Source organism: Aureobasidium subglaciale (genome assembly GCF_000721755.1).
Source record: "Aureobasidium subglaciale EXF-2481 unplaced genomic scaffold scaffold_7, whole genome shotgun sequence".
NCBI classification, from domain to species: Eukaryota; Fungi; Ascomycota; class Dothideomycetes; order Dothideales; family Saccotheciaceae; genus Aureobasidium; species Aureobasidium subglaciale.
In genome coordinates, this window is record NW_013566988.1 from 158236 (window position 1) to 185013 (window position 26778).

Consider the following 26778-nt stretch of genomic DNA (forward strand, 5'->3'; position numbering starts at 1 on the left):
TCGATGGCTGCCGAGGCGCGAGGATCCAAGAACCCGGACAGTTCAGAGTGAAAGTGCAAGTAATCGGTAAGAACGCGAGACAGGCCACAGCCCCGGGATTGGTGGCACAGTCGCGTGGAATAATGTGAGGTCGTGTGAAAGTCCCTGGTGCCAATTCCCCAGCTCCCGCTCTGCAGGAGACAGTGTCTGACGCGAAACGGAATGCACTTTGAATTCGATAGACGTCTGCTCGGGGAATGTGTGTTGATTCTTGATGAGACGAATTTCAGCAGACAGAGGTAAGAAATCTGGTCGGTTCTTGCTTTGCAACAGGTGCACTTTTTGAGGATGTTAGGCAAATAATGTCAGATCTGATTGTCAACACGCAGGTAGCTGATGTGTTAGCGAAGATGAGTTGTACGAAGTAACAGAAACAGGAAAGTGGGATGGGAAGGCAATCACATGCAGCCAAGCTTACCTGACGTGCGACTTGATGCAGGCGACAGCGCATGGTCTGCGCCTACCGCAGACTTGACCTCTCACTTACAGCCCTCATGCTTTCCAGTACCTAGATCTACTCACCGTCACTTTTATACACTGCTGGTCTTGATAGCTCTGATTTTGGTCTCTGGTTTTGACAATTTCCATATCTGCAATTGCTATTGCTAAACTGCCGCCGGAACCTCATCTTCTTTAATCTCCACAGTGCTGTAGTCGGGTTCGGGCTGCAACTTGTAGATCAATATTGCAAGATTGGCGTCGAGCAATGCTGAAGACAGACGCTTCAACCAGGATGCTGTGATCAAGGCAAGCGGCTATCGACAGGAGTGCATGTCGCTCGCGTAGTTCATTACGGTCGGCGATCGGCGCTCGTCCAGGCCGAGCCGGCTGTCTCATACAAACTGGCTGAGTTGAATGTCTTCACCAGCCAAACACTCGAGGTCTGCAAGGCTGATTTCATGAGCGACTTTTGTCGAGGGTAGTCTTTTACGAGTCTCAGCACAGGTGGGTGCTGGTCGTTTGAGAGGTATCATCGGCGGAGGCATCAGCTTCCGATCCATGTCATGTCCTTCCTTCTGATGGGTATGCGCGCCCTCCTTCTTCAACCACGACCTCACGTCACTGTTCCTACAGACCTGCTGTGGTATGTGCGATCGAGGAGTGTCACTCTGTTGTGGTGGATCGTTGACCGACCGTTCCAACTCTTCAAGGTCGTCCACGGAGAGATCAAAGTCAGTCGATGTGAAGGAGGGTATACGGTCGAATGATCGAGTTGCTGGCGGTGTGGGCTTTCGCTCAGTCGAGATCTCGCGTGCTATCTGAGAACTGCGTTCGAGGAAGTCATCCCAGCTGCCAAAGTCGTCGGTCGACAAGGGAGATTCAAGCTTCAAGCTGCCATGAGTCTTACTGGGCGTCTGTTGTGCTTGTGCTTGAACAGGGGGTTCCCTAAGTGTAGTGATAGGTGACTCGCCGGCCAAGTCGAGCAGAGTATCATCGTCTACGCCATCATCCTCCCAAGGTTCTTGTGGTGGCTCTTTTTGCAGAATTGGCAAAGGTGCAGCTACAGGCGCAACAGCTTTGGGCTTCAGAAAGGCGCCGAGATGAAACTGACTCCTCTGATAGCCAAACTTGTCATTGACGCGTTGAGTGCTCAGGAGGCAGGTCTTGGTTGTCTTCGTGTCTTGGAGAGATTTCTTTTTCGCTTCCTTCCTCCGCGTCTCGGACTCTTTGATGCGCTCTGCACGTTGAAGGAGGATGGCGCCACGCTCGAGTTGACGCTTCTCGGTATCAGTGACCAGAGTTGAACCACGCGCCTTGAAAGCTGCCTTTGCTTGCTTCAGCGTCTGCTTCCCATCATGCGCCTCCTTCTTCTTCCGACCCATCACATTGCATGTCTGTGAGGTTCAGGCACAATCTGTTGTTCGAAGATGCATAATTTGTTGCCATCGCCTCCTGTCGGCTTTTCGGTCCATCGAGACGCGTGCAGCAGAACGCGGGTACAGCCCAATCACGTGCGACCCAGCTTTCAGGTTTCTTGTTCCAGAATCGCGTGAGCCGCCTTCCGTTCCTCCGCTCTGCAAGCCACACCGATGTCGCATCATGATCCCCTGTACTGGGCACTCCACCGTACCAAGGACCAGATACTTTGCGCAGCGAGTCAAACGAAGACAAATCTTTCTTATGCGACCTGTAAGAGATCGTCGAGACAAAGCGTTGTTGCCACGCCCTTGTGACCTGTATGTACCGAGGATGATCTAGCAGCTTCCTAATGAGGCATCCCATAAGGTGGAACTCCCAGGTCAATTTATGTTGCACACCATCATGTATCATACCGGAGATACTCGCCATGAGATGTTCACTGTTCACGTCAGTGGCCCTTGTACATGTCTTTCTTGTACAGCTGGGTATCTCGTCCACGTAGTATTCACAAAGATCAGCATTCTTCCTACTTCTTCCATGCTGTTTCTTCCTATGCTTGAGTAGCGGCACTTGGTATGCTTGGGGTAGCACTGCAGTCTTAGCATCCGAGGATACGTGCGTATATCTGACTGGCAACCACGAGAACAGTCATGTCCAATAATGCCGCCACGCCGGAACTCTTTCTCGCTGTCGCGCCGAAACACCACCGCATCCACTGCCATCTCCAAAGCATGGTTTAGCAGTCAGTCAGTGCTCGTCAAATCATGGAGTCAAGTTGATCACACGGCACGTGAAAGCTTGTTGAAACCGTCAACCGAGGCGGTGCGAGAGCTCATGAGAGGCTGGACCTTTGGTGCTAAAGTGTAAGCGCGTTTGAATCGTGGAGTAAGCTGTGGAGAAAAAGCTTGGTTTGTGACGTATCTTGAAGGCTATTGTTCATGTTCAAGTCACGGCCAACAGTCTGCGACAATCCCTTGCCTTATGGGGGGGACCTGGATAGCTACTCTTTGATGCGGTCAGCTTCACGCCGAGTGTGCCGAGAAGGCCTTGTGACACCACCCCCCTTGCTTCCGGCCCGCACGCCTTCTCGCGCCCTCTACAAGCCACTTCCGCGTGAGCTTCCGTGAGCTCTCTAGAGTTTGCCTCTCTGACCATTCACGATGCGTGCCTGGTCCTCCACACCGTCATCCGTGCTCAAGCTGTGGACCCTGGGGTTGCGGAGGAGCCAATCGCCTCGGTTGTATAGCTTTTTTCAAGCTTGGTAGCTACAAGCTGTAAGGAAAAAAAGTGTAGTTCAAGATGATCACCCTCGGCATCTTGACAGTTGGCCGAATAGTGACCGCTGACATGCTGCAAGGACTGGTCCCGTGGTGTGGTGTAGCATTCATGGAGTCATGGCTTGCTGGAAGATCTTCACTGAGCTGGTTTACGTTAATTGTAACGGCCGAAGTGGACTTGAGCTGAGACATACAAAAGACATGAGCTGCTGCCCGGTATTCGAGCTCGTATTCCTTCATAAGAACACCTTTATATTCTGTCTGATCCTCTGATCTTCTGGTGATCATTCCCTCCTCTACCTCGTACACAATCTACAACATGTTGTCTAAGACATTACTATCCTCGGCCCTCGCGGCACTCACTTTATTACCCTCTACTAGTGTAGCAGCACCACTGTATGTATAGCAAGCTGGAACCCATCCATCTCTTCCTCTTGCTAAGACTCCTCTTAGTGAGCAATTTAGCAAACGCGACCTCAAGTTCAACTATGGCGGCGAAAAGGTCCGCGGTGTGAATCTTGGTGGCTGGTTCGTACTTGAGCCATGGATCACACCTAGCATCTTCGATGCTACACCAGAGAACGTAGTGGATGGTATGCTATAGCCAACTAGATTCAGCAGGGCTTCGCTAACCAGCATCTAGAATACACCTACTGTCAAACTCTCGGCTCCGGCGAAGCATACTCAAGACTCTCTAAGCACTGGGACACATGGATCAGCGAAGACGACCTACACCAAATCGCAGCAGCAGGCATGAACCACATCCGTATCCCCATCGGCTACTGGTCGATCATCAAAGACGACAATGCACCCTACGTCCAAGGTGCATACCAATTCCTCGGCAGAGCACTAGACTGGGCTCAAGGTGCAGGTCTCAAAGTCATGATCGATCTCCACGGTGCTCCATACTCGCAAAACGGCTTCGACAATTCTGGTCAAAGAGGTGGTGTTGGTTGGGGTCAAGGCGACTCCATTAGCAGAACTATCGCAGCACTCAATCAGCTTCGCGATGATATGGGTAATCACCCTGCTGTGTCGACAATCGAGCTGATTAATGAGCCTATGGGTTCTTCTGTTGGTATCGACAAGGTCCGCCAATTCTACATGGACGGATGGGGTAACCTCAGAGACACCAACCTTGTTACCACTTTCCACGATGCCTTTGCTGGTGTCAATGCCTGGAACGATTGGGGCAGTGGCATGTGGAACCTGATGCTTGAGTGAGTACAGCTTTACCCCGAATTTTGGTAAAAATTACTAACTTTTCCCTCCTAGTACTCATGTAACTATACTACCACCTCCCTTCTTCCTTTACAAGTACTAACTACCTTAACGCATTATGAGGTGTTCGACGGTGGGGCCTTACAGCAGGACATCAACAGTCACGTCGGCTCTGCTTGTGGCTTCGGTAACCAGATGACCCAAAATAACAAGTGGACCATTTCCGGTGAATGGACAGGTAAATCGCCCAACCTCGCTACTATAGCACCACACTGACACAGCCTCAGGCGCCCTATCCGACTGCACACGTTACTTGAATGGCCGTGGTGTAGGAGCCCGCTACGACGGATCATACAACTTCAATGGTGCCTCATCGTACTATATCGGTAGCTGCGAGAACCTTTCCAGCGGTTCGATCAGCGGAGTCGACCCAACCACCAGAGAGAACACCGGCAGATTCATCGAAGCTCAGCTCGATGCTTATGAGAAGGCTGCTGGTTGGATCTTCTGGACCTGGAAGACTGGTACGTCATTATAAGAAATTTGGATTTCTTAATACTGGACTAATATTTTCACAGAGGGTGCACCCGGATGGGACATGAAGGATCTCCTCCAGAACGGAGTCTTCCCCAACCCTGTCACCAACAGAAACCGTAAGTCTATACTGATGGCAGTCGTTCGCAAGGAAGCACCATAGCTAACTATACTTTTACCAGACCCTGGCCAATGCAACTAAGCGCGCGGATGAGGATGCACCTACTCCCCGGTCCGACTCAGGACACTTGACCGGTTGACCATCGACTCGATATACCCATATTCCATATTTATACACACCTACACCCACCTGGAAAGCCATTTCCAGCTTGGCTTTCACTCGCTTACGAATCACGATTATACGCTATCACAATTATGTTACAACACTCCTCGATTGTTAGAAGAACGACATGTAAATTGACGACCTCATGGCAATGCATCGCATACCCATTTGCAGGTACCTGCTTGACATTCAGCCTGGAGCTTTTGTCAAGTATAGGGCTCATGAAGCCTGGTCGGGAATTCCGATCAGCGAGCGTTTTGAAGATTTTCTATATTTTCTTTTGATCGACATGAGAGCGTTGGAAGGATGAGAGACATTAACAACAACAGAGCAAGAAGCATGATGAATCTAACTTATATGTATCTCTGTACTGCTATATGATCTGCTTGTCTACCTTGAAGAGTAATCTCCGTCCATGACCGTGATGTGTGATCGTGTTTTGCTGCAGATGCATGTTGGATTGCCCAATTTCCTGTGCATGGCGGCTGTCAAATCGGCTGCAGATTTCTATATTGGTCGCTTGCGGGTCATGGTCGAATCCTTCGCATGCACGCGGGTTCCAGCTCTGAGGCAGTGAAGGCAGAAGTCCAGCGCGTAGAGTGCAAGAGAGTGAGTTTCTGTGGGTGATGAAGGCGGCAGCGAGTCGAGAAACTCAAGGCTTCGACGGCTGGAGATTGCGCCGAGCCTTGACTTGGCCGAAAGGGAGCGACGCCTTCCCTTTTGCTGTCTAGCACACCTGAACAACCTCATCTCGGGCGCATCACCCCCAAGTCCGATTGGAGGTCTACCACGGATAGACGTTGTTCGAGGTTAGAGAAAGACCCTCAAATTCGAATGCTATGGGCGCAACAATACCTGAGCAGCTGCGGTAAGCCGGCGCTGCGACGATGGTTGACGTTCGGCTTGATTGTCACGCTGGTGCTAAACTCTAGGCTTCCTGCATGGCGTTCATACCTGTTGCTACCCTCCTGTAAGTCAGTACTGTAACATCGTCAGAGGTTTAGATCCCGTTGTCACTCTTTCAACTCCGTTTCTATAACTTCCTCATCGTTGCAACATCACTCCATCCTACGCTCGTTTCATACAAAAGGCTATCACCGCCTATCAGTCACTCGTTTCACCAACAACCAGTCGTTCATTTTCAATCAAAGCCGCCGCTCCTTGTGTCTTCTTGTGTTTTATAACTTCCCCAGGCCGCCAATAAAGTGCATCATAAACGAACTTCTAAAAAAGAAACTGCACCAGCAATAATGTCTTTCCGCGCTCTCTTCACCGCCGGCCTCGCTGCCTTTGCTCCTTTGGCCTCGGCCTACACCGTCCCCAAGGGTGATCCCACTGGTAACGCTATCTACGAGCCCGGTCTTAACAGCATCGTCCCCGTCGGCAAGCCTTTCACCATTACCTGGTCGCCCGACACTAAGGGCAAGGTCGCTCTTGTCCTTCTCCACGGCCCTTCGACCAATGTTGTGCCCATCGCAACCATTGCTGAGAGCATCGACAACACTGGCAGCTACGAGTGGACTCCTGACACCAAGCTCGCACCCAACACTACCTACTACGGCATTGAGTTGATCGTTGAGGGAACTGGCCAATACCAATGTACGCAGACAGGTCTCAGAAAGAAGCTGTATAGCAGAGAACTGACCACAATACGCAGACTCAACTCAGTTCGGTATCTCCAACCCCAACTACAAGGACAATGAGAGCTCTAGCTCTGGCGCATCCACTGCCTCTGCCACTACCACCGTCAGCGTTAACATCAAGACTCCCGTGACCGCCGCAGCCGCCAGCGCATCTGATGCCGTCTCATCTGTCATCTCCTCCGCTTCGTCCGTCGAAGCCAGCGTCTCGAGCTCCATCGCATCCAAGATCTCCTCTGCCTCGTCCGCCGTCGGCAAGAGCGCTACCGCAGCCGCGGCCGCAGCCTCCGTAAGCTATAAATCTACGAGTCACACCTCAAATTATCACCATGCTAACAAAACTTCTGCTATGCAGTCCTCAACTTCTGCTGCTGCCGCTTCCGTCAGCTCTAGTGCTTCTAGCGCTAAGAGCAGCATGAGCACTGCCACCAGATCTGCCAGCGGTTCTGCCGCCTCCGCCGCCTCCGCCGCTTCGGCCACGAGAAGTGCTTCTGCCTCTTCAAGCCCTGCTGCTGCTACCGGCGCTGCTGTCAAGGTCGGCGCTGGATTCGGCGGTCTTGCTTTCGCCGCCGGTGTCGCTGCTCTTGCCCTCTAAGCACCTTCGACATTGTGTTTTCTGCACAGGCATGTGCATAATGTCTCTCTACTCGAGCGACGGCCATGAAGAGGTTTTAATGTTTGCAAGGCTCTATTGCGTCTTTTTTCTTTCTGCTCTTTGGATACCTGGTGAGGGAGAGGCTTGATGTCTGCCCTGATGCTGATTATTGGGTTCAAAGAATATCACGGCTCCACGGCAACGAACTTTTGTGTTTTTTTTTTCTTTTCGTTTTGCATTGGTTGATCGTAAATAGTTGTCTTCACACACAAAAAGGTCTTCTTCTTCTTTCTCTTCTATTTCATCCTTACTCTTCGTCCATGCAGCTGAAGCCATTGACACCATCTTGTTACCTCACCATCTTATTTGGTCACTCCTACGTACGCATCGAGTCTACTCTTCGCATTCTCAGACTGTGTCATCACACAAACGCGTCTTTTCAAGGAGGGGTAACAAGACATGACGCGACTCCGCCTATATAACGGGTTTCAGAAAACAACCCGGTGGCTTGCAGCACAGTGCAACAGAAAACGGTCTTGCCCGTCCGGTCACCTGGCAGACTCCCCCAAAAACGTTTTAGGGGGCTGCCATGCTCAGCAGACTCTGAAAGTCCAAGGGCGACGTAGCGAGGTGTTCACTTCGTCAATCTCTATCGCTACTAAAGATGTTCGCAAGCACAATGGGAAGACGTGTGTTTTGTGGTGATTGCTGATAATTTCCTCTCGAATTCTTGATCATAAAGCAAAGAGACTCTGTCTTCTTCTTGCTTCTGATCAAGAATGATGATGATGTGTGATGTGTCTACATACTTTGTGTGGTATAATCTATATACAGATGTTTGTTTGCATGCAATGCTTTGTATCCTCCCATATTCCCTTTTTCCCCATTTCCCCATGACAAAAAATTCTGCAAAAGTGTCTGGATTGTCCATTTCCCAGCACCTTGCAACAGAGAACAAAAACGCCATAAGCAAAAATCGCTGTGTTAAAATGCAAAAAAATCACAAAGGTCTTTCGCAGACAAGACTTTGAGAACCATGGCAGACCACGGCGGCAAAAGCGGCTGTGTATAGTTTCTCTCCGCTCTACGAAGAAGAAACCAACATGCCGTTTTGACACTGTGTGCCACTCGCTGTGCCTCCCATGCCGAACCAGACCAAATCGTTACACATGTTGAAGCCGCTCGTACCAACACACTCGACATCTCCATTCTCGGCACACGCACCAGCACCACTGGGGTAAGCGATTCTATCATCACGGTAGAAGCCCGCTGGTGAATCTGCTTGTTGGGCGTATGCTTTTGTGGAAGACGAGTAAGGCGAGAAGGAGGGCACGCAGGTTGCGCCGTTGCCGAGCACGCGGGCGTCGCGGTAGACCCATGAGGTGCTGCCGTCGGAGTACATGGTGCTGTCGCAGGTAACCCATGCGGTGGAGGAGGTGCAAATGTATGTGCCAGGTACGCAGGGGAGATATGTGGAGAGATCTCCGGTGGCGTATTCGGTGTCAGGATCGATGGGGGTGGATGAGGGCGATGAGCCGGCGGAGGTGGAGGAGGCGGGGATGACCGAGGTCTTTGCTGTTGCGCCGGCGGTGGTGTAGACGGTCAGAGTAACATCTGAAGGGCAGTCATCGTCGGTGGAGGATGCGGAGGGCAGAGGTGTGGTCGATGAGGTCGAGGAGATCTTTGTCTTTCCGGCATTGACAGTTGACAGGGTTACCACGGTCGACGCGGTGTTCTTGCTACTGCTACTCTGAACCACAGGCACAGAAGCAGTGGACTGCTTGACGCTAGATGCGACGGAAGACTTGGTTGTCGATTTCAGGGTGGTAGGAACCTGGGATGACGAAGACTTGACAGTTGTGGGGGATGAGCCTGATCCTCCTCCAACAGTTGCAGTCTGGGGTCCGGGAGTGTCACCAAGGCTCTTGTATGTCTTTCCGAAAGGAGTGGCTGCGTCACAGACGCCTGCCACTGAGTTTGCTGGGCTCGAGCTGCTCATCTTTCCTCCGTATAGAACATCAGGTCCGGGCATGGGGTAGACAGGATCTTCGCCCTCAGTCGTCGTGCAAGTGTTGACGCCAGGAACGTTGGCCTTCCAGATAAATGGCAGAGCCTCGAAGCTCGAAGTGTCGCGCTTGGATGCTGAGGAGCCTGCGACGGTGACTACCGCACAGTTCATGTAGTACTCGCGGTTGCCCATCTCGTTCTGCCATGTCCAAGCGAAAAGAGCATTTCCATCAGGCGCATAAGAAGGGATGGTAAAATCATAAGTCGAAGTCAAAGGGCATCCTCCAATCATCGACTTGATAACTCTGAAAGTAGCACCGTTGTCGTATGACAGAGAAAGTTGACAGGAACCACCACCGTGAACAGCACTTCCAGCGATGGTCATGTTGTAAGTTGAACCAGCAGAGTATGTAGCGACAGGAACCATTGGTCGGTCATTTTGGTAACCTTTGCAAGGAAAGTTGGAGCCGTCGGCAAATAACGGCGCAGTCATACTGTAGTCAATGACAGTGTAGCTGTTTGCAGGGTTGTATTTGCTGTGAAGGGGATAAGGCCAGCTCATCTCCATATGTCCCAGCACCTGAGATGCAAGCGAAAGAAGCGTACCCGCCACCAGGGCGGACCGCGTTGATGTAAGACCAAGCATGTTGATGCGATTGGTATATGGGTCTGATTTGTGATTTGTGATTTGTGCGTCTTCCAAGGAGAGTGAAGGTGAGAGTGTGTCAATCAGCAAAAAGCGAATGTGTGAGTGAGTGGATGGTAACAAAAATGAGAAGAGAGTGGATGGACGACCAAACAAAAGGCCAAGAGATGCGATGGCTGGATGCTTTACTTATACCATATATCGAACCTCCTTATTGAACCCAGCCACTTTTTTCTGATCCCTCACACTTTCACTCAAGGCAAGGCACGATAAAGGGTCACGGAGAAAACGGCTTTCCCAATACGCAACTGATGGTTGCCAGAGGGAGAAGAATAAAAGCCGTGACCAACGGACCCGTTACTTGCGGCTTTAGCATTGACATCGAATTGTTCTGCGACAAATTCTTGTTACAAGACATTTTCGAATCATTATTTCATGCGCATAGTCAATGTGTTGCTGTTCTCTCTGCGTGTGATCTGCAAAAAACAATGCAACGATGAGGCGTGTTTCAAAAGGGGTGGATGGTGTTCTCAGGAGCAAGACCCGGGTCAAAAGTTTCAACGGTCGTATGCTGTGCAACCGTTGCGCGATACCTACTGCAAGGAGTTCTCTGACGCGTATAGGGAGTAAAGCACAACGTGAATAGAAAGCATGAACAATGCAAAATCAAGAAGTCAAGTGACAATCGCGATGCGCAATCGATAAGTCAAGCGAGCCTTGCAAGAATGTGAAGCAAATCAGGCGACTTACCCGTGATGGATGCCAATGCTTTCGGAGCATGTTTGGCAGTGAGTTTCCGGCAATGTGATCCCGGGCATGATGTCTTCGACCTTCTACATGTCGCCTATTGTGTGTGTCCATTTGATCTAGATGGCTCTGGAACAAGTGCCTCGGCTTTGAGTTGTTCTGCAGGTCGCATTCCATAGCCCTTTCCTAACCTCCTTGCTGTTCGACATGACTTGATGTGTCTTGTTCCTCTTTGTCCACTTGCCACGTCCTCCTTTTGTACAATGCGACAAGTGTCCTGCTGTTGAAAGTATCCGGCACATTGTCGCTCGGCAGGGTCGACCCTCGATAGGCTTCGCTTCCAAAGCTTGCGGCAGCAATCAGCAGAACGTCTTTACAGCATCAATATGACGAGGATTCCAGAAGGCAGTGACGACAATAGACGATAGGGAAGCCGGTATGACACAGGCGACAGCGAGGCCGATGCTTCGATAGACGGTTTTGCGTTGCCTGCCACGCAGTACAACCGGGATGGGCGTCTTCATTGCCAGCCGTTATCGTCGAAGCCAACGGGCTGGCTATTTCAAGTCGCAATTGCCATTTCGGTACTTCGTCGTCGCGGAGATGCAGACCTGGCTTCGTCTAGATTGTCGATAGGCAAGATGATACGAGTCGGTGAATCAGTCGAAAAGGTGATGGAGGTCTTTCTTTGGTGAGACAATGGTCCGTGCTTACATAACCTCCGTCGCTCTTGCTGGACTTGTCCTCTCAATCACGCATCACAGCGACTCGATAATCACATCTTGTGCATTGCGTATCTCGGCCGGCAATGCCAAGAACCGAAAGGAGGATGATCTGTCGGCATCTTCAAGGGCCATGCGACACTGGAATCTGGATAGCGACTCCTGGTGATTTAGCGCTACTCCTCGTTGAGACAGTGCGTGTAACAGATCTTGACGACTCCACCCGAGGTAAGGATCATAGAGGTGGTCACTTTGGCGTAAAAGACGTGCGAGTCTTCGTACCTCGCCGCTGTTTGGTCTGAGGCTTGTGCTGATAATTCTTTGACTACTTGGGCCGAGGAAGCTGAAACTCAATGCTGCACGACAAATAGATGGTCTCTGCAAGCACTCCTGGTAGAGATGTGTCCGATCGAGGATAGCTCTGCGAAGCAAGGAAGTTCTGGCTTGCTATCACGACGGGCTCCGAACTCGTAACTGTCCTAAGTGATCGTCAGTGTAGTCCTATCGCAGGAGAAAATGCTCAACATGCGTCGTATAAGATGGTGCTGGAAAGTTCAGTAGGACGCGTATGGAGAAATCTAGTCACTTCCGACATCGAAGGGGTCGCTCGAGTTTTTGAGATTGACAGGGCCTCGAGGCGCAGGAGATCGTCCATGGTGAAGATGCTTGTGCTGACCAGTTAATAATCGCAAAACACGACTGGTAGTATAGACGGAAAAAACTCACTCGTACGGCGACTGAATAATTACCGCTGTTGATGGTAAGTACAAAACTCCAGCGCTGGCGTAAGCGTGTCGTGGTTTTGTGATGGTAAGAGATGGCGGGAGGGGCGCGGGACGAGTGAAGCAGAGCAACGGACGTTCGCCCACGATTTCAGCTACGCTTTGTTCCGGGCAAGACCAGATGGTACGTGGCGAGAAGATGTGTTGGTGCGAGCGATGACTTTGATTAACTCAGCTTACTTCAGGTACGGCGCTCAGGCACTTGCATAACTAACGATCTTCACAACGGAATGGAGTCACGTTCTCTCCGGGATGCATATCTGGAAGGTCTTCTGTCTTTGCGAAGCTTTGTATGACAGCCGTCCGCCATGATGGTTGAGAGTATAAACGAGCTCGAAAAAGTGACGGTCATCTCTCAGATTCATGATGCCGCCGCCGAGAGTCAGATTCTGCATCTCGGTGGACATTGATACCTTTTCAAAGATTGCTGCGCCATGGCCCAGCTAGCTATGCGTGACACGCTTTCACACACAAACAGTATCGCTGGGTCAGCGGCACGCTATGTGTTTGTCAGAGCGTATCAAGCAGTTTTGTTGGCTTCATTCATACGCAAGTATGCCACCAGGGTGTAATAACATCTACAGTAGAACGATATCCTACGCAGTTTGGCGACAGCTTCTGGAACAATGCTCTTCAACCAGTCAGTGTGGCCGGAGTCGATATGCTCTAGCTTTGAGCACTTCTTGGGTTTGAAGGGGCAGGGGCTGCAGTTGATGAATAGCTGGATGCAGCCGATGCGAACGATAACATCTGGGGCTTCTTGCTGCAGCTAATAGCTCACACAAGTTAGAGCAGGCCATCCATCGGTGGTATCAAGGGGCTCATCCTGTCTGAGAGCGCGCTCGTAGATCATGATGCGAAGTTCCTTGGGCAGGTCCATCAAACGAAACCGGTCTGCTCTGACGGCTTCCTCAAGAGCAAGACGACACTCAAATCTTAATCCTGCGCCCTCGCGAGGAAGTGGGATCTTGCATTGTATCAACGCAATCATGAGCTCTTGGCAACTCCATTCGAGATAAGGATTTCTGGCGAAATCATCCTGGCGAAGAAGATTGTTGACCCTCTTGCGGTTGCGAGCATTCGAGCTGACGTGTTTGAGAAGATCTGGATGCTTGCTGTAGATGGTGTAGCGTCGTCTGCATTCGAGAAGCTTGTCGGCGAATGCGTCTCTACATCTACGCTTGCGACTGGTGAGAGAGATTGTGGAGCGAATGTCGTAGGGCAGTGAGCTTGTCTGTTCGAATTAGTACGCGATCTGCGACTGCAAGACGGCGCGCATAACTCACGTTGTAGATGGCTTTGGGCTCTGGAGATACGCTCGAGTTCTTGAGTCGCTTCTGATCTTGTAAATATTGTTGTTCTACGGTCGTCATCTCATTCCCGTTCATTTTTTCCCCTCGATGTAACTGACCTGCATCTCTCAGTCGCTACACTCGAGATACACCGCGCGTGCTAGAAGCACAAGACCTTCGGCCGAAGGCTTGACACGCTTGTGCGTACCACACAATCTACCAAACTCCTCCATGGCCTCTTGAAGGTTTGCAATCCTCATCTTTAGACTTTCAATCTGGCGTATTGCATCCTGTGTCATCTCTGGAGACATAAAAACGTATTCGATGCTCTTCGCATTTTCGAGCTGTTTGTACTGTGATGCAACTTCCTCACCTAGATACAATCGAGTCCTGAACCCACATCCCTTGCCGCATGAACACGCGGTTCCCACGATTGTAGGGCAGGTAGCAGCCTTGAGGCAGAGAAGATCTAGCTCTGTCTTCTGGCCGAGGCGCGTGAGACTGAACCTTGAGATAAACGACAGGTGGCGGACTTTTGCGAGGTTATTTGCTCCCATGACCGTGAACCACTGCAACTCTGCCTTGTACAGCCCCAATGATGGGGGTATGTGGTCCGATAGGCTCAGAGGCATGTCAGATAACCCTTGACCACAGATACGCAGCTGGAATCTGTTGACACGAAAGAATGCAGCGCTTGCTTCCTGCTGTGCTTGTCTGCTCACGGACAACAGTGCCGGTTTTGGAGAGCCCTGGACAACCCAGTCTACTTCTTTTAATACCGCATCTTCATAGATCAGCATACGCACTTCTTTGGGAAGGTCCATGAAGCGGAAAGTGCGTCGTTCGTCAGCGGCTTGTAGATTTATTCGACATGCAAATCTCGACTTTGTCTCCAGTCCGGTAATGGAGAGTTGACGCTGCTTCAATGCAGCCATGACTTCGTGACGACTCCATGTAAGGTGAGGGTTCATGGTACAATCATCTTGTCGCAAAAGACGTGTTAGCATTCGTACACTCTTCGGATTTGGTCGCAAGTCGGTCTTCGCGCTTCCAGATTTGTTGTGTTCCATTTTGAGCTTGGTAGAACAGATAGAGTCTCTTGACAAGCACTCGAGGAAAAGAGTCTCGAATTTGGTACGCTTGACGCGCTGCTTGTCAGAGAGGTCGTCAATGTGCGGCACACCAAGCATTGGTAAGGGTATTCGGATAGAGGTAGCACGGCTCATCAACGCAGTTAGCTCTTGGAGACGGTTTGGCTGGGCATAGAGTCAGTGCTGTGCTATGAGACATTGGGTACACCATACGTACTGAGTACTTGATTCTGATTGGCGGTGATCGTAAAGCGGTCGGCACCACTGGTCGCATAGGAATTGCCAGTAGATCGTCCATGGCGGCTGCGATTTCTGATTTGGACATGGAGAAGAGGCAGAGTCCAGGTATGGTGTGAACTCAGAGAAATAGAAAGCGAGTTGGCCGGGGAGTCGTCTTGTGTTGTGGACGCGTTGGATGGTGACAAACAAAAGCGACAGAGAAGGCGATCAAGGACAGCTGAGTATAAGAGATATTGTGCAAGTGAACGACAACATCCAATCGCGATCAAAGGCGGAGACGCAAGATCTGTACAGATTGATTACCTTGTTGGCGATAGTCGATGTTGCAACACGAAGAAAGCCGGACACAAGTCCGAGTGACGAGTGAGAAGGAGATATTTGTGGCATGCAGCTTCCCGCCGAGGGGATCAAACGACCACGGTTACCTGCTATTTGCCTTCCATGGCATCCGCTAAGCGTCGACTCTTTACAGGTCTCCACGAGCGACTCACTTCTATGATAAAATCGTCCTGCATTTTTATGATCGCCGTTACAGTAGCACTCTGTCAATAAAGCTCAGGAAGGTGTTGCTCTATTATTCCAATGCAGGGACCGCAACGAAACGGCAGAAGGCGAGGCTTCAGACACTACAGTCGATAGTTGGATCTTCTGGCCAGATTGGGTCGAGCGGCGCATCCTGACGATACGTGAGTGTACGCAGTGGACCCCGATTATCTGCAGTCTACAGATGTAGCCACTGATGAGACCTTAGTCAGACAAGTACGCAGGCTACATGCGTGTTCGGGTACAACATTCGGTCAACAACTTCTTCGATGCCCGACGATTTTACGAAGATGAGTATCCTTTGCAGGCTTTCGGCTTCTATATCCGTCACAGAGGGAGAGTAGCAACTCCAGATGTATTGCATCTGGGCCGGCAACGCGCTGTGACGAAGCGGCGTGACTTTGCTGTGCATCTTCGAAGTGTGACATCTCGAGGTGTCGGCCGTGATGGTGGTCGTACCGTAACAATGTAATTGTTGGCTTGTTCAGTCCTGTCTCTCGCATGACGCGTCAATTGGTAGACTGGTAGCTGCTTGATCATTACAAGAAATCTGCGGTATGATGCCGCCAAGGCCAGCTATATTCGCAGCTGAATGGGATGAGATACCGATAGCCGACGGCGGAGTTGTGGGCGGAGATAAGATTCGCAAATGCATTTTCTTGGCTTCGTCGCAAGAAATTCTGGAGCAACCAAAAGTTTACAGACCCATCAGAACCACTTTCGCTCGTCTAATTTCGGAATGATTGTTTGAGAGAAGGATTAATCACACAACGCGATCAATATGGCCACCTCAGCGAACCGTACCGTCCTCGCCGAACGACCGACCACAGCTCCCACAAAAGCCCGCGGCCCGACAGCACCCATCGACGCAGATGCAGCAGAAGTCAAGAGACGGGCGCTCGTAGCCCAGAAGCAATATGGAAGAGGCGACAAGATTTCGACCCGTGGTGTACAAGATCGAAAGTTGCGCGGCAATCTGAGAGCTCTGGAGAACAAGTACAAGGATGCCGCCGTTCAGGCGAAAGACGCCGAGATTCTGCTGGAAAACACGTCTGGCTTTCTGGAGACCGAAGGCGAGCTGGAGAGAACATACAAAGTGAGACAGGATGAGATCCAGAGTGAAGTTGGCATCGAGACGGCCAAGAAGGGCTTTGAGTTGAGACTGGACGGTATGGGCCCTTACAATGTCGACTACACGCGCAACGGTGTGCACATGCTCCTTGCAGGTCGCAAGGGCCATGTCGCAACCATGGACTGGAGAAAGGGAAAGCTGGGCTGTGAGTTGCATCTGGGAGAAACAGTCCGCGACGCAAAGTGGCTGCACAACAACCAGTTCTTCGCCGTCGCACAGAAGAAATACGTCTACGTCTACGACCACCAGGGTGTTGAAATTTCAATGCTACAAGACCACATCGACGTCACACACATGGAGTTCCTGCCCTTCCACTTCCTCCTCACAACCATCGGAAATGCTGGCTGGCTGAAATACCAAGACACCAGTACCGGCAAACTCGTCGCTCAGATCCCCACAAAGCAAGGCTCTCCTACCGCCTTCGGTCAAAATCCTCAAAATGCCATCCTTCACGTCGGTCACCAGAATGGAACTGTCAGCATGTGGTCACCAAACGATCAGAAGCCTCTTGTCAAGGTTCTCGCACACAGAGGCCCCGTAAGATCATTGGCTATGGATAGAGAAGGCAGATACATGGTTTCGACAGGCCAGGATTCAAAAATGTCAGTCTGGGATGTCCGCATGTTCAAGGAGGTCAACAACTACTTCCTCCGCTCACCCGGCACCTCCGTCTCAATCTCCGACACAAACCTCACCGCCGTTGGCTGGGGCACACAAACAACAGTCTGGAGAGACCTCTTTAACAAGAATGTCAACGACCAAGTCAAAGTACAAAGCCCCTACATGGCATGGGGAGGCGAAGGCAACCGCATCGAACGCGTAAGATGGTGCCCCTACGAAGATATCCTCGGCATCGGTCACGACAAGGGCTTCTCCAGCGTCATCGTCCCCGGAGCCGGAGAAGCCAACCCCGACTCCCTGGAAGTTCTGCTCTACGAGAACCCCAAGCAACGCCAAGAACGCGAAGTCAAGGCTCTCCTCAACAAGCTGCAACCGGAGATGATTTCCCTCGATCCAGAGTTCATCGGTCAACTGGATCGTGCATCGCATGCTCAACGCCAGCAAGAAAGGGATTTGGACAAGAAGCCTGAGGATCCGCTTGCCAAGATCAAGAACAGAGGTAGAGGCAAGAACAGTAGTTTGAGGAAGTACTTGCGTAAGCAGGGCTCCAAGAACATTATCGACGAGAGAAAGGTCAGAATACAAGAGCTCAGGAAGGAGCAAGCCAAGAGAAACAACAAGTCTCGACAAGGTGAGGTTGAGTTGGGTCCTGCACTTGCGAGATTCGCTAGGAAATAGACGGGAAAGACAAAAGCATTGGTGGACTGCATATATTATGTTCGGCGCTCTGGCGTAGAAAGGCACTGGGAAAAGTTGAGGTTCTCTGGCGTTTTGAGGGATTGGGCACCTGTTATGGTGAGGCACTGCCTGACGTGTCAAGGCTGTAATCCAATATCAGTAGTTTCACATCGCATACAAATCAGAAGCATGTAAGACAAAGCCCACAAGCTCCAACTGGTGAGCTTGATCGTAGGTAGTGTTTGGTGCATCCGAATGTTACGTCACCGAGGCACAACAGGATACGACAAAGGCAAGGACGCGGTATCGCTTCCAGACTCTTCAAATTTAGGCAGACACCAACACCACAGAAGTCGTCACTCCCGTCAACCTGCCGACTTGTACTTTCTGCACCGCGCATACCGTTTCAGCAACCGACAACATAAACACATCAAATTCAATCAGATTTTATCCGCGAAGCGAGACACCATGATGGAGTCATTTAGACACCCTACTCTCAGCTGGATAATATGGGCAGGCTGGTAGGCGGCCGATATGGTGGTATCAGGCGGGTAAGTAATCCCTGCTGCAACTCTCTCAAGGATCGGGCACTGACACTACAAGGAGCCATACCCCATCTACCGATATGCCGAAAAACTCTCGCTCAAGACACAAAAAGTACCAGACCGCTCCGAAAAACTCTGGCTGGAATGCAGAGGATACCGAACCATCTGCTCGTGCAATCCGCTCCTCGAGAGCGATCGGGACTGGTCTACTCGCCTTCGCCCAAACTCTCGTAACTGCCGTCTTCTGCGGCGTCTCCTACGACAAGATGACCGCGAAACGGACCCGTGCCTCACCTGGAGCCGTCAGGATTTGGTGAAGGCGCTGATTGGACGACGTATCCAGCTGTCCAAGGTGACGACTAGGTGTGCCTGTCGAGCAGCTCTGTATGCAGCAGACCAAGACTTCCGCTTCCGCTTCATGGACTTGCCAATAGAGATCCGCACGATAGTCTATGAAGAGGCTTTGCATCTTGTACAAGCACAAGATGCGCAGTCGAACCTACCTTTGTTAGCAACGAATTGTCAAATCAAGGCCGAGGCTCTCAACGTGTTCTTCCGCATTACTCGTCCTGACATCAGGCTCGAAAAGTCTCACCATCCAGAGGGTATCTCGGTTCCGGACTGCATGAACGATTCACCAACTCAATTTTATTGGATTCTGGCCCCGAAAGCGCTGCTCAGATCCGCTACGTCACAACCGTGAAAGTGGCCAACAAGAACGGATGCCTTGAAGTTGGACTTGGTTAAACCCAATACCATTGACTGGAGGTATCGTGATCTTCACAGCCACTTCAACATAGACTTGAAGTCCAGCTGGAACGCCGTGTAGCCCGCGCTCGTCGACTCGGCAAGAAGGATCCTGTTGAGAAAAGACTTGGATATTCTGATTCAATCATGGACATTTTTGTCGGGTTATGTGGTGAGGGGAAGGAGATTGAACCTACTTACGAGGGCTTGTCGAGACTTGCTCGTGCTGCGATAGCGACGGGTATGATATGAGGTATACAGCAGTACGTCCAAAGAGGTCCACAGTCAGCAAACGCAGAAAGATAAGAAGGCCAGCACCTTGACTATGGAAACAATACACCACACGACATTCGAGCCTTTGTCCGCTCGATAGTAAAGTAAACAGAATCGTGTTGGATCCCGAATTATATAGGCAATAGACGATAGAGAGATCTCTCTACGCTTGTTGCCGAGGCCTCACTGGTTTGGTCCAGCAATACTCCTCCTCGACATTCGACTTGCACCAACCTTCAAAACTCAACCACCTTCTATTTTGTTCACATACAAGTCTCACCCGACCACAATCTTGCTTTGATCTCGGCTCTCGCGTCAATTACCACTTTTAGGTACAACCATTTCTCACCAGATCAGAGAGTCTATCGACATGTCACCTGTCCGCGAAGTATTACAACTTTCTCAAGTCCATCATTTATCGCTAAGTGAAGCATTACAGGCCGACTCAATACTCAAACCTTGTTCCCACGTCATTGTCTCTATTAGCTAGCGGCGACTTCTTCTGCCCGCGGATACTCCTAGCCAGCTCCTGTCACCCTCTACTTTCACCTACTCCCGACTTATTTCCACCCCTAATTGTCTCGTGGCGTCACTCTCATCGTGAAAGTTTCACCAGACCGGGTCTTCCAACAACTCGTGGTAAACGCATCATCATTAGCCTTGTTCGTCGCAGCGTAGATCTCGACGACCTTACGATCTACGAAATCGAACAAGCGGCCGACTATGGCTGCGCTACTTCGCTCTGGTTCTCTGAAATTACACGATCTAGCAATCCACCTGATGGAAGGACGTAGCGGCACGCCCCCCTGACTGAGCAGTGGCTCAGAAACATCAGCACCGACAACATCATGAATCTACTCCATGTCCTGCTAACCTCCTCATTCGAGGACTATCATATCAATATCTCAGTACGCGGCGTGAACGGATGGGGATCTGTGTCCAGACATGAACACAGCTGCCCTTCTTGCCCTAAGAAAAAGCTCAAGTCGCTAGCAGAAAATCTAGCCTGGCCCGATAAGCTGCAAATACGCTGGCTCTATCTGGTAGCTCAACGAATGAATGTGGATGTGCAACCCGTGCTTAGACTAATTGCCAATAAAGTGCCGAAGGTGCCATCCAGCGTACCCAGAAATCGAAGAATGCGTTCTTTGACCTGTGTGGCGAGGGCAAGAGCGTTGCACCCACCATCGAAGGGCTCTGGATCGTTACGTGTACCTTCATCGTCATGCTCGAATGTCAAAGAAGCTTTGGACGCCCTTCGGGCTTGTGAACGTCTCATCTCATGACGAAGCCATGCACGAGTCATGGATTTGTGCCGTTGGTTGACTCGAGTCATTCTTGAGTGCAGCGCAAGAATGCCTCTCACACACCGCAGCTAGAGAGAGCAAAATTTAAGAGACAGGAGAAGAAATTATATAAATGGGATAGGCAACAAGCGGGTCATCAACATGGCAGGATGGTCCAGCGAACGAGACAGCCACAGGACGAGATGAAATTGAAAACCACTGCTGGACAGTGCTTTGCAACCATGAAATGTACCACGCCCATCAGTGACCTTTTGAACTCTGCTGCTCGAAGAATCAGAGCGAGATTGTATACCACATTCTCATGACTGCTCTCTAGTAAACCAAATCAACTCTCCCTCCACCAAGTCGTTCTCCAGCCTGATACCCATCTTGAACTCCTCTCTTCCATCATGGCCCCTCAAAATCTCAAACTGCGTTTCCAAGACCTCTTTATAGGTCCCCCTTGACGGTGTTAGATGGGCGATGAATGCCGACTTTGTCATCTCGGCCTTCTTGTCCCCAACAGTCAGAGTCTCTATCTCACCTTCATCAATCCAAGTCTGAACATTTTCGAGTACGATAGAAGAAGGAAAGCCACGATCATTAAGATCGATAAAGAGCTCTCCATCTTTGAGTTCTAGGACAAAAAGACCATAGCCCGGATTTCTGTATCTCCCCAAGCACCTCTCCAGAGCAAGCGGCTCTACACTGGACCGTGTTTCATCAAACAGCTCCTCTCGCATTTCTTGAGCCTCTCTCTCAATATCATATTCCTCTTCCGCTTCTCTACTTTTCCGTCTCTGCAACTCTGCCCAATCGATTCGTGCATCCCCTGGTATTTTCAGAGCAGCATCAATAAGTTGTTTTGCAATAATCCCCGTGACGGCAAATGCATCATCTCCATTCCCGAATATCGCAGCTCCAAATCCTTGACCAGGAAGGAAGAAATGGCTACTTCCAAAGCCGTCGACGCAACCATCATGGATAACCACTTTATACCCACGGTAGAAGTAGGTTTCGAAACCTAGGCAGTAGAGTGGAGGTGAGGAGAACGGGGGTAGATTATCAGTCTCTTCTGGTGGGAGAAGAATTTTTGGCGTTGAGAGGGCTGTGGAGATGGACTGGATTAGAGGGGGGAGGTGGGATAGGAGGGAGGATATCCAAGTGGTGTAATCGAGCGATGTGGTTATTATTGAGCCGGCGCCTTGTGCTTCTGGTGTTTCCAGCGGTAGGAAGATGGTCCATGTTTCGGTAGATTTATCAAAGGTATGCCCGTATGCTATTCTACCATCTTGACCTGCAGCTTTTGCGGAAGAAGGCTGCACGTAGGTAGACGTCATACCCAAGGGAATCAAAAGCTTCCTCGTCAAGAAATCCGAAAAACTGAGGTTGGTTTTCACTTCGATGAGGTGGGTTGCAATGGTATACATTGCATTGCTGTAGAGCATGTATTTCGTCTTTTCAGGCGCGGCCATTGGTAAGTATCGTAGTGATCTTGTTACCGAGCGAGGAGTATCCGGTTGTTCTCCATTGATACCCACATATGACAAATCATGTCTCGCCATACCAGTCCGATGACACAACATATCTTCCACAGTAACATTCTCCGTAGCTTCTTCTGTTGGCATCACAAAGTCCTCCGGTAAAAGTTTGCTGAGCGGTGTTGTCCATGTGATTTCTGGGTAGTTGTCGTCTTCAACTAGTATCGCTATACAAGCTGCAGTCAACGACTTTGAACATGAAGCAATGTCGAATAATGTTGATGGTGTGCAAGTTTGCTGCGTATGTCGGTTCAGAACACCATATGCAGATGATGTGACTTTTCCATCCTTGACGAAACCAATGCTGAGGCCAGGGACATGATACTCTTTCATCAAGTCCTCAACATTGCTTTGTGACAATAGTGGACAGAAGGCTTCCATGGTAGATTTTCTTCGACCCTGACTCTTTCCTTGCTGAAATGATGGGACAAGATGGAAGTAGTTTATAGAAATGATGCTCTGTGGTCATGTATCAAGGTCTCGGATCAAGCCGAAGAGCGCCGTTGTTTGCGGAGGGCGCGGGCAGCGATGGAGAAGACCTAATCGAGACACCGACATCCCGCTCGCCATGGGCATAGAAATTGCTAAGACCATAACGAACGAGATGATGTTGACGATGCATAGCTTTGAGAGCGTCCAGATAGCGTCATGAAAGCGATTATGTCGTGCGGTGATGGGCGAGCCTTACAAGTCAGAGATTCACCCCAAGGATACGACAGACGTTGCTTCCTCGTTTAGTCACATCCTGGCGAGCTATTTATCGTGAAACGACAGCAACAAGCATAAGTGGTTGTGAGTAAAAAATATACATGAATGGATAAATGGTAGGCTGTATCGGCCTTATCTCCGACCATATCTCCATTGCAAGCTATCGGACAGAACACCACTCCGGCCATTTTCTTACTTATGATAACTTTGTATGATGAGTTGTGCAAAGACATCGAAAGTCGACGGAAACTAATTTCCGCAGACGAGAGGGATGTGAGCACGCTAGTCCGGTTCTGGAGAGCATCATGCTTCTTCACAACGATGACTTTGTGTGAATTGGCAAAGATGGGAGTAAAGTGCAAGACAGATTGTATTCTTCTTTTGTATATGTATAGACTCAAAAATCTTTCTACCTCAAACCCCTTCTACAGAGAAGCAACCTCAACACGACGACCAGTCTCGTCAAACTCAATCTTCTTGCCACTGTTCAGACTCTCTTGCAAAGCACATCCAATCTTGACAGCCTGTACAGCACCACTCAACTTGAATGGCAACTTTGTGTCATCCAAACACGCGGCCGTAAACTCGTTGGCTTCCCTCACAAACGCCTCGTAGAATCTGCCATAGTAGTCTCCAGGAATCTCTCTGCGGATACCGCTAGCCTCGCTCATCTCGACAAGCGTGCCAGAGGGGTTGGCATTGACGGTCAGTTTGCCTTCGGTGCCAATGATCTCTGTCATATCGTGTTGTCCTGCCGCCATCATACGTGACGAGTACAGGTAAGCAATCTTGTTACCGTAGAACTCCACCACACCGACGCCGTTGTCCACATCCTTCCATTTCTTGAGCCCGGGCTGCACGGCAGTGATGCCAACAGCATAAACACTCTTGACCATTACATCTTGTCCAAAGTACCACAATGCCAAGTCGATATCGTGGATATTGCAGTCTACAAAGATACCGCCACTGAACTGTGCGTAGTCGACAAAGAAGCCTGAAGGGTCGAGTTTATCGCAGGTCTGGGAGCGGAAGATTGCAGGACGGCCAATGGCATTGCTGTCCATCTTTGCAAACGCATCTCTATAACTGGCGTCAAAGCGGCGGGAGAATCCACACAGCACTTTCTGGTTCGGGTGTTTATTCGCCGCATCCACAACGCTCTGGGAGATTTCCACAGAGGTGCTCAATGGCTTCTCACAGAGCACATGTTTACCGGCTTTGATAGCTGCAATGGCTTGAGGGGCATGAGCGGTTGTGACGGTGGCTACGACGACTGCCTCGAGACCGGGGTGCTTGAGCATCTCGTCAAAGTCTGTGTAGACGACGCAGCCGTCGAGGTTTGCGCGTGCCCAGGCGGCTTCTTTGGGTTCGGGGGTGAAGGCTGCTACGACTTCTGCGCGAGGAGTTCGTTCGTGGAAGTTTAGGGCGTGGCGGGCTCCCATGCGGCCGAGGCCTGAGATGGCGACTTGGAGTTTACGAGATGGTGCCATGATGGGAGTTGTGGGAGTCGTAGAAGCTGTTGATGTGGGAGCTGAGGAAGAGAAGTTGATAGGAAAGAAATGGACAAGAGTGTCGAAGATATCCGTTTTTGCGTAGCTATGTCCAAGAGGTCGAGGAAAGTGGAATTCAGTCTCCGAGAGAAGGTAGCAGAATCGATTATGCAGGAGCTGCTCGTTCTTATGCAGAAGAGAAGAAAGAGGGCAAGATCGACAGAAATGTTGACTCAACTGTACTTGCTCTGAACCACAAGACAGCAGGGAAGCTCAGAGATACAAATACCTTTCCCGTCTGCCATCTTCTGCGCGCGGAATTACCTACCTTGGGAACTTTGTAGTCAGAGCTTACTTGCCCTCGCCTTACCTGCTTACTTGGAGTCAGAGGAAAACCTGGAGATTCACCCGAATGGTCACACATAAAGCCTCCACCACCCGGGGACCCCAGTTTTCTTACCTCAATCTCGCTGGTAAGATCAAAAAGTCTCTCTGTCGACACAGCAAGATACGCAAAGCCCGAGATGCGGGGCTCCTCTTGCGCTTCGTGCCTCTTTGCCGTTTTCGGCTTTGGGAAGAGGGAAGAAGAGAGGGGAAGATGATGTGGAGACTTTCCTCGTCGGTGTTTGATGAAAAGGGTCCTCGAGTTGCCGACCGGGATTTCTTGCCCCGTTGCCTGGTGGAGATGGTCTCGGACAAGACAAGACGAGATACGAGAGAGATGCGTTTCCTCGATTCGAATACAAGCCTCATGAGTCCGAAGGAGACAGCCATCTTCGCGATGGTTTGGCGAGCTGTGTTTACGATCTGTAGTGAATTTCTCTCAAGTCGTCTAGGCAAGTAGTTACTGTTCGCTTGAGCGGCGCCGGGAACTGCAATTATGCGGAGTTCGGTAGTCAATTGCGCTTGAGGTATGCATGGTCGTCCAGCATGTTGGTCTGACACGATATTAAAGCCTGAAGACAGAACGACATTCTCGAAGACGAAAAGATATCCTCACTGTGGTATCACCTAGAAACCCGAAGATTGATTTCCACGCGTCGGCATCTCATGAGGCTCATTGTTTACAGTGGACCGTGCGCCAGCCATCGCAATCGATGCATGAATGGTTTGTGAGCAAGATGGAACGCAAGAAGTGCATTGTGATATATTCCCATCTACCTGGCCATCCAACTGCCGTCGACAGTCAAGATCTCACCACTGACATAACCGCTGGCTCTGCTGGCAAGGAAGACAACAGGACCCTTGAAATCCTCAGGCTTGCCCCACCTTCCAGCAGGGATTCTCGCCATGATTTGCTCACTCCTCGTCTTGTCCTTCATCAAAGCATCATTCATCTCAGTTGCGATATAGCCGGGAGCGATACCGTTGACATTGATACCCTTTGAGGCCCACTCGTTTGACAGAGCTTTTGTCAACTGAGCGACACCGCCCTTTGAAGCAGCGTAGGCAGGTACTGTGAAGCCTCCCTGGAAAGACAACAACGAGGCAATGTTGATAATGGCACCTCTGCGACCGTATTGATCAGCGTCGCGCGAGAGCATGTGTGCGCCAACATCTCTGCATAGCGTAAAGACCGAGTTCAGGTTGACATTCAGGACCTCGTCCCAGTCGTTGTCGGGGAATTGGTGCGCAGGGTGTCTTCGTTGGATGCCGCCGCAGTTGAGCAGAATGTGGATTTGGTAGCCGTCGGCGACGACTTTCTTGACCAAAGCGGAGACGGATTCTCGTGATGCCAGGTCGGCGGTGTAGATTTCGGCCTTGCGTCCTAGCTTTTGAATTTCTTCTCGGGTGGATTGGTTCGATTCGTCGCGCTGAGGGCAGTGGTCAGGATAGGTTGCGGGTGTTTGGATACAGAGTGCATACCTGTACCAGCAGAATGTCTGCGCCAGCCTCAGCAAGTGCAATGGCCATTGCCTGGCCGATACCTGGCAGAAATGTCAGTTACAGATGTTCGAGACGCTTCATAAGGTAGAGACTCACCACGGGTACCGCCAGTGACCAGAGCGGTTTGGCCCTCGAGCGAGAAGAGTTGTTGTACTGAAGCCATGATGCGAAGTATGAGGGAGTATGAGAGACAAGAGAGTTGAGCAGACACAGAGAGCCAAGTAGAATTAATTGTCGTATCTCAGGCCGATGGTTGCCGACAATTGGAGCTGGTCGAGAGTCGACCCACGCCAGTTGAGCCGAAACGTCATTGCTTCAGCCCCTCATCAATTGCCGACAGAGAGGGAAGGA

The 26778-nt window shown here is 50.6% G+C and overlaps 12 protein-coding genes across 12 annotated transcripts; 5 read left to right on the plus strand and 7 right to left on the minus strand.

Annotated features, from left to right (window-relative positions):
* Nucleotides 1–515: 515 nt before the first annotated feature.
* Nucleotides 516–2095, minus strand: AUEXF2481DRAFT_38618 (uncharacterized protein). The gene has a single exon (XM_013489484.1). It carries the CDS (start codon nt 1860–1862, stop codon nt 873–875), a length of 990 nt encoding a protein of 329 aa, XP_013344938.1. The 5' UTR covers nt 1863–2095; the 3' UTR covers nt 516–872.
* A 1400-nt stretch (nt 2096–3495) lies between these two features.
* Nucleotides 3496–5133, plus strand: AUEXF2481DRAFT_28315 (glycoside hydrolase family 5 protein; the record flags this gene model as incomplete). Its single annotated transcript, XM_013489417.1, has 8 exons — nt 3496–3572; nt 3630–3769; nt 3820–4396; nt 4452–4458; nt 4521–4635; nt 4679–4921; nt 4976–5050; nt 5114–5133. 8 exons carry the CDS (start codon nt 3496–3498, stop codon nt 5131–5133), a joined length of 1254 nt encoding a protein of 417 aa, XP_013344871.1.
* On the plus strand, nt 4873–5918 carry AUEXF2481DRAFT_107018 (uncharacterized protein). Its single transcript, XM_013489644.1, has 2 exons — nt 4873–5050; nt 5114–5918. Exon 2 carries the CDS (start codon nt 5307–5309, stop codon nt 5496–5498), a length of 192 nt encoding a protein of 63 aa, XP_013345098.1. The 5' UTR covers nt 4873–5050; nt 5114–5306; the 3' UTR covers nt 5499–5918.
* Nucleotides 5919–5984: 66 nt separating this feature from the next.
* Nucleotides 5985–7719, plus strand: AUEXF2481DRAFT_38622 (uncharacterized protein). Its single transcript, XM_013489485.1, has 3 exons — nt 5985–6813; nt 6872–7143; nt 7210–7719. Exons 1-3 carry the CDS (start codon nt 6465–6467, stop codon nt 7447–7449), a joined length of 861 nt encoding a protein of 286 aa, XP_013344939.1. The 5' UTR covers nt 5985–6464; the 3' UTR covers nt 7450–7719.
* Nucleotides 7720–9463: 1744 nt separating this feature from the next.
* On the minus strand, nt 9464–10102 carry AUEXF2481DRAFT_64488 (uncharacterized protein; the record flags this gene model as incomplete). The annotated part of the gene is made up of 1 exon (XM_013489600.1): nt 9464–10102. A coding segment is annotated over one exon (639 nt), but the record flags the coding sequence as incomplete, so codon positions are not given.
* Nucleotides 10103–12710: 2608 nt separating this feature from the next.
* On the minus strand, nt 12711–13802 carry AUEXF2481DRAFT_38627 (uncharacterized protein). The gene is made up of 2 exons (XM_013489486.1): nt 13640–13802; nt 12711–13587 (listed from the first exon to the last, which is right to left on the minus strand). Exons 1-2 carry the CDS (start codon nt 13739–13741, stop codon nt 13123–13125), a joined length of 567 nt encoding a protein of 188 aa, XP_013344940.1. The 5' UTR covers nt 13742–13802; the 3' UTR covers nt 12711–13122.
* AUEXF2481DRAFT_3873 (uncharacterized protein) lies at nt 13774–15061 on the minus strand (the record flags this gene model as incomplete). The annotated part of the gene is made up of 2 exons (XM_013489339.1): nt 13774–14901; nt 14954–15061. The coding sequence occupies 2 exons, from the start codon at nt 15059–15061 to the stop codon at nt 13774–13776; spliced, it is 1236 nt and encodes a 411-aa protein (XP_013344793.1).
* A 1239-nt stretch (nt 15062–16300) lies between these two features.
* Nucleotides 16301–17950, plus strand: AUEXF2481DRAFT_64572 (uncharacterized protein; the record flags this gene model as incomplete). The annotated part of the gene is made up of 1 exon (XM_013489604.1): nt 16301–17950. One exon carries the CDS (start codon nt 16301–16303, stop codon nt 17948–17950), a length of 1650 nt encoding a protein of 549 aa, XP_013345058.1.
* A 534-nt stretch (nt 17951–18484) lies between these two features.
* Nucleotides 18485–18812, plus strand: AUEXF2481DRAFT_3875 (uncharacterized protein; the record flags this gene model as incomplete). The annotated part of the gene is made up of 2 exons (XM_013489340.1): nt 18485–18501; nt 18554–18812. The coding sequence occupies 2 exons, from the start codon at nt 18485–18487 to the stop codon at nt 18810–18812; spliced, it is 276 nt and encodes a 91-aa protein (XP_013344794.1).
* Nucleotides 18813–20921: 2109 nt separating this feature from the next.
* Nucleotides 20922–22774, minus strand: AUEXF2481DRAFT_38631 (uncharacterized protein). The gene has a single exon (XM_013489487.1). It carries the CDS (start codon nt 22721–22723, stop codon nt 21122–21124), a length of 1602 nt encoding a protein of 533 aa, XP_013344941.1. The 5' UTR covers nt 22724–22774; the 3' UTR covers nt 20922–21121.
* A 627-nt stretch (nt 22775–23401) lies between these two features.
* Nucleotides 23402–24708, minus strand: AUEXF2481DRAFT_38632 (uncharacterized protein). The gene has a single exon (XM_013489488.1). It carries the CDS (start codon nt 24538–24540, stop codon nt 23476–23478), a length of 1065 nt encoding a protein of 354 aa, XP_013344942.1. The 5' UTR covers nt 24541–24708; the 3' UTR covers nt 23402–23475.
* Nucleotides 24709–25697: 989 nt separating this feature from the next.
* Nucleotides 25698–26590, minus strand: AUEXF2481DRAFT_3878 (uncharacterized protein; the record flags this gene model as incomplete). Its single annotated transcript, XM_013489341.1, has 3 exons — nt 25698–26354; nt 26407–26468; nt 26524–26590. The coding sequence occupies 3 exons, from the start codon at nt 26588–26590 to the stop codon at nt 25698–25700; spliced, it is 786 nt and encodes a 261-aa protein (XP_013344795.1).
* Between the last annotated feature and the right edge of the window lie 188 nt (nt 26591–26778).

Excerpts from the sequence above, each read along its gene's own strand:
- AUEXF2481DRAFT_38622 (XM_013489485.1), top strand. The coding sequence starts at position 6,465 with ATGTCTTTCCGCGCTCTCTTCACCGCCGGCCTCGCTGCCTTTGCTCCT. Across the intron at positions 6,814-6,871 it reads GGGAACTGGCCAATACCAAT|ACTCAACTCAGTTCGGTATC; the intron begins GTACGCAGACAG and ends CACAATACGCAG. Across the intron at positions 7,144-7,209 it reads CAGCCGCGGCCGCAGCCTCC|TCCTCAACTTCTGCTGCTGC; the intron begins GTAAGCTATAAA and ends TCTGCTATGCAG.
- AUEXF2481DRAFT_38618 (XM_013489484.1), bottom strand. The coding sequence starts at position 1,862 with ATGGGTCGGAAGAAGAAGGAGGCGCATGATGGGAAGCAGACGCTGAAG.
- AUEXF2481DRAFT_38627 (XM_013489486.1), bottom strand. The coding sequence starts at position 13,741 with ATGAACGGGAATGAGATGACGACCGTAGAACAACAATATTTACAAGAT. Across the intron at positions 13,588-13,639 it reads AGCCCAAAGCCATCTACAAC|ACAAGCTCACTGCCCTACGA; the intron begins GTGAGTTATGCG and ends TAATTCGAACAG.
- AUEXF2481DRAFT_38632 (XM_013489488.1), bottom strand. The coding sequence starts at position 24,540 with ATGGCACCATCTCGTAAACTCCAAGTCGCCATCTCAGGCCTCGGCCGC.
- AUEXF2481DRAFT_107018 (XM_013489644.1), top strand. The coding sequence starts at position 5,307 with ATGTTACAACACTCCTCGATTGTTAGAAGAACGACATGTAAATTGACG.
- AUEXF2481DRAFT_38631 (XM_013489487.1), bottom strand. The coding sequence starts at position 22,723 with ATGGAAGCCTTCTGTCCACTATTGTCACAAAGCAATGTTGAGGACTTG.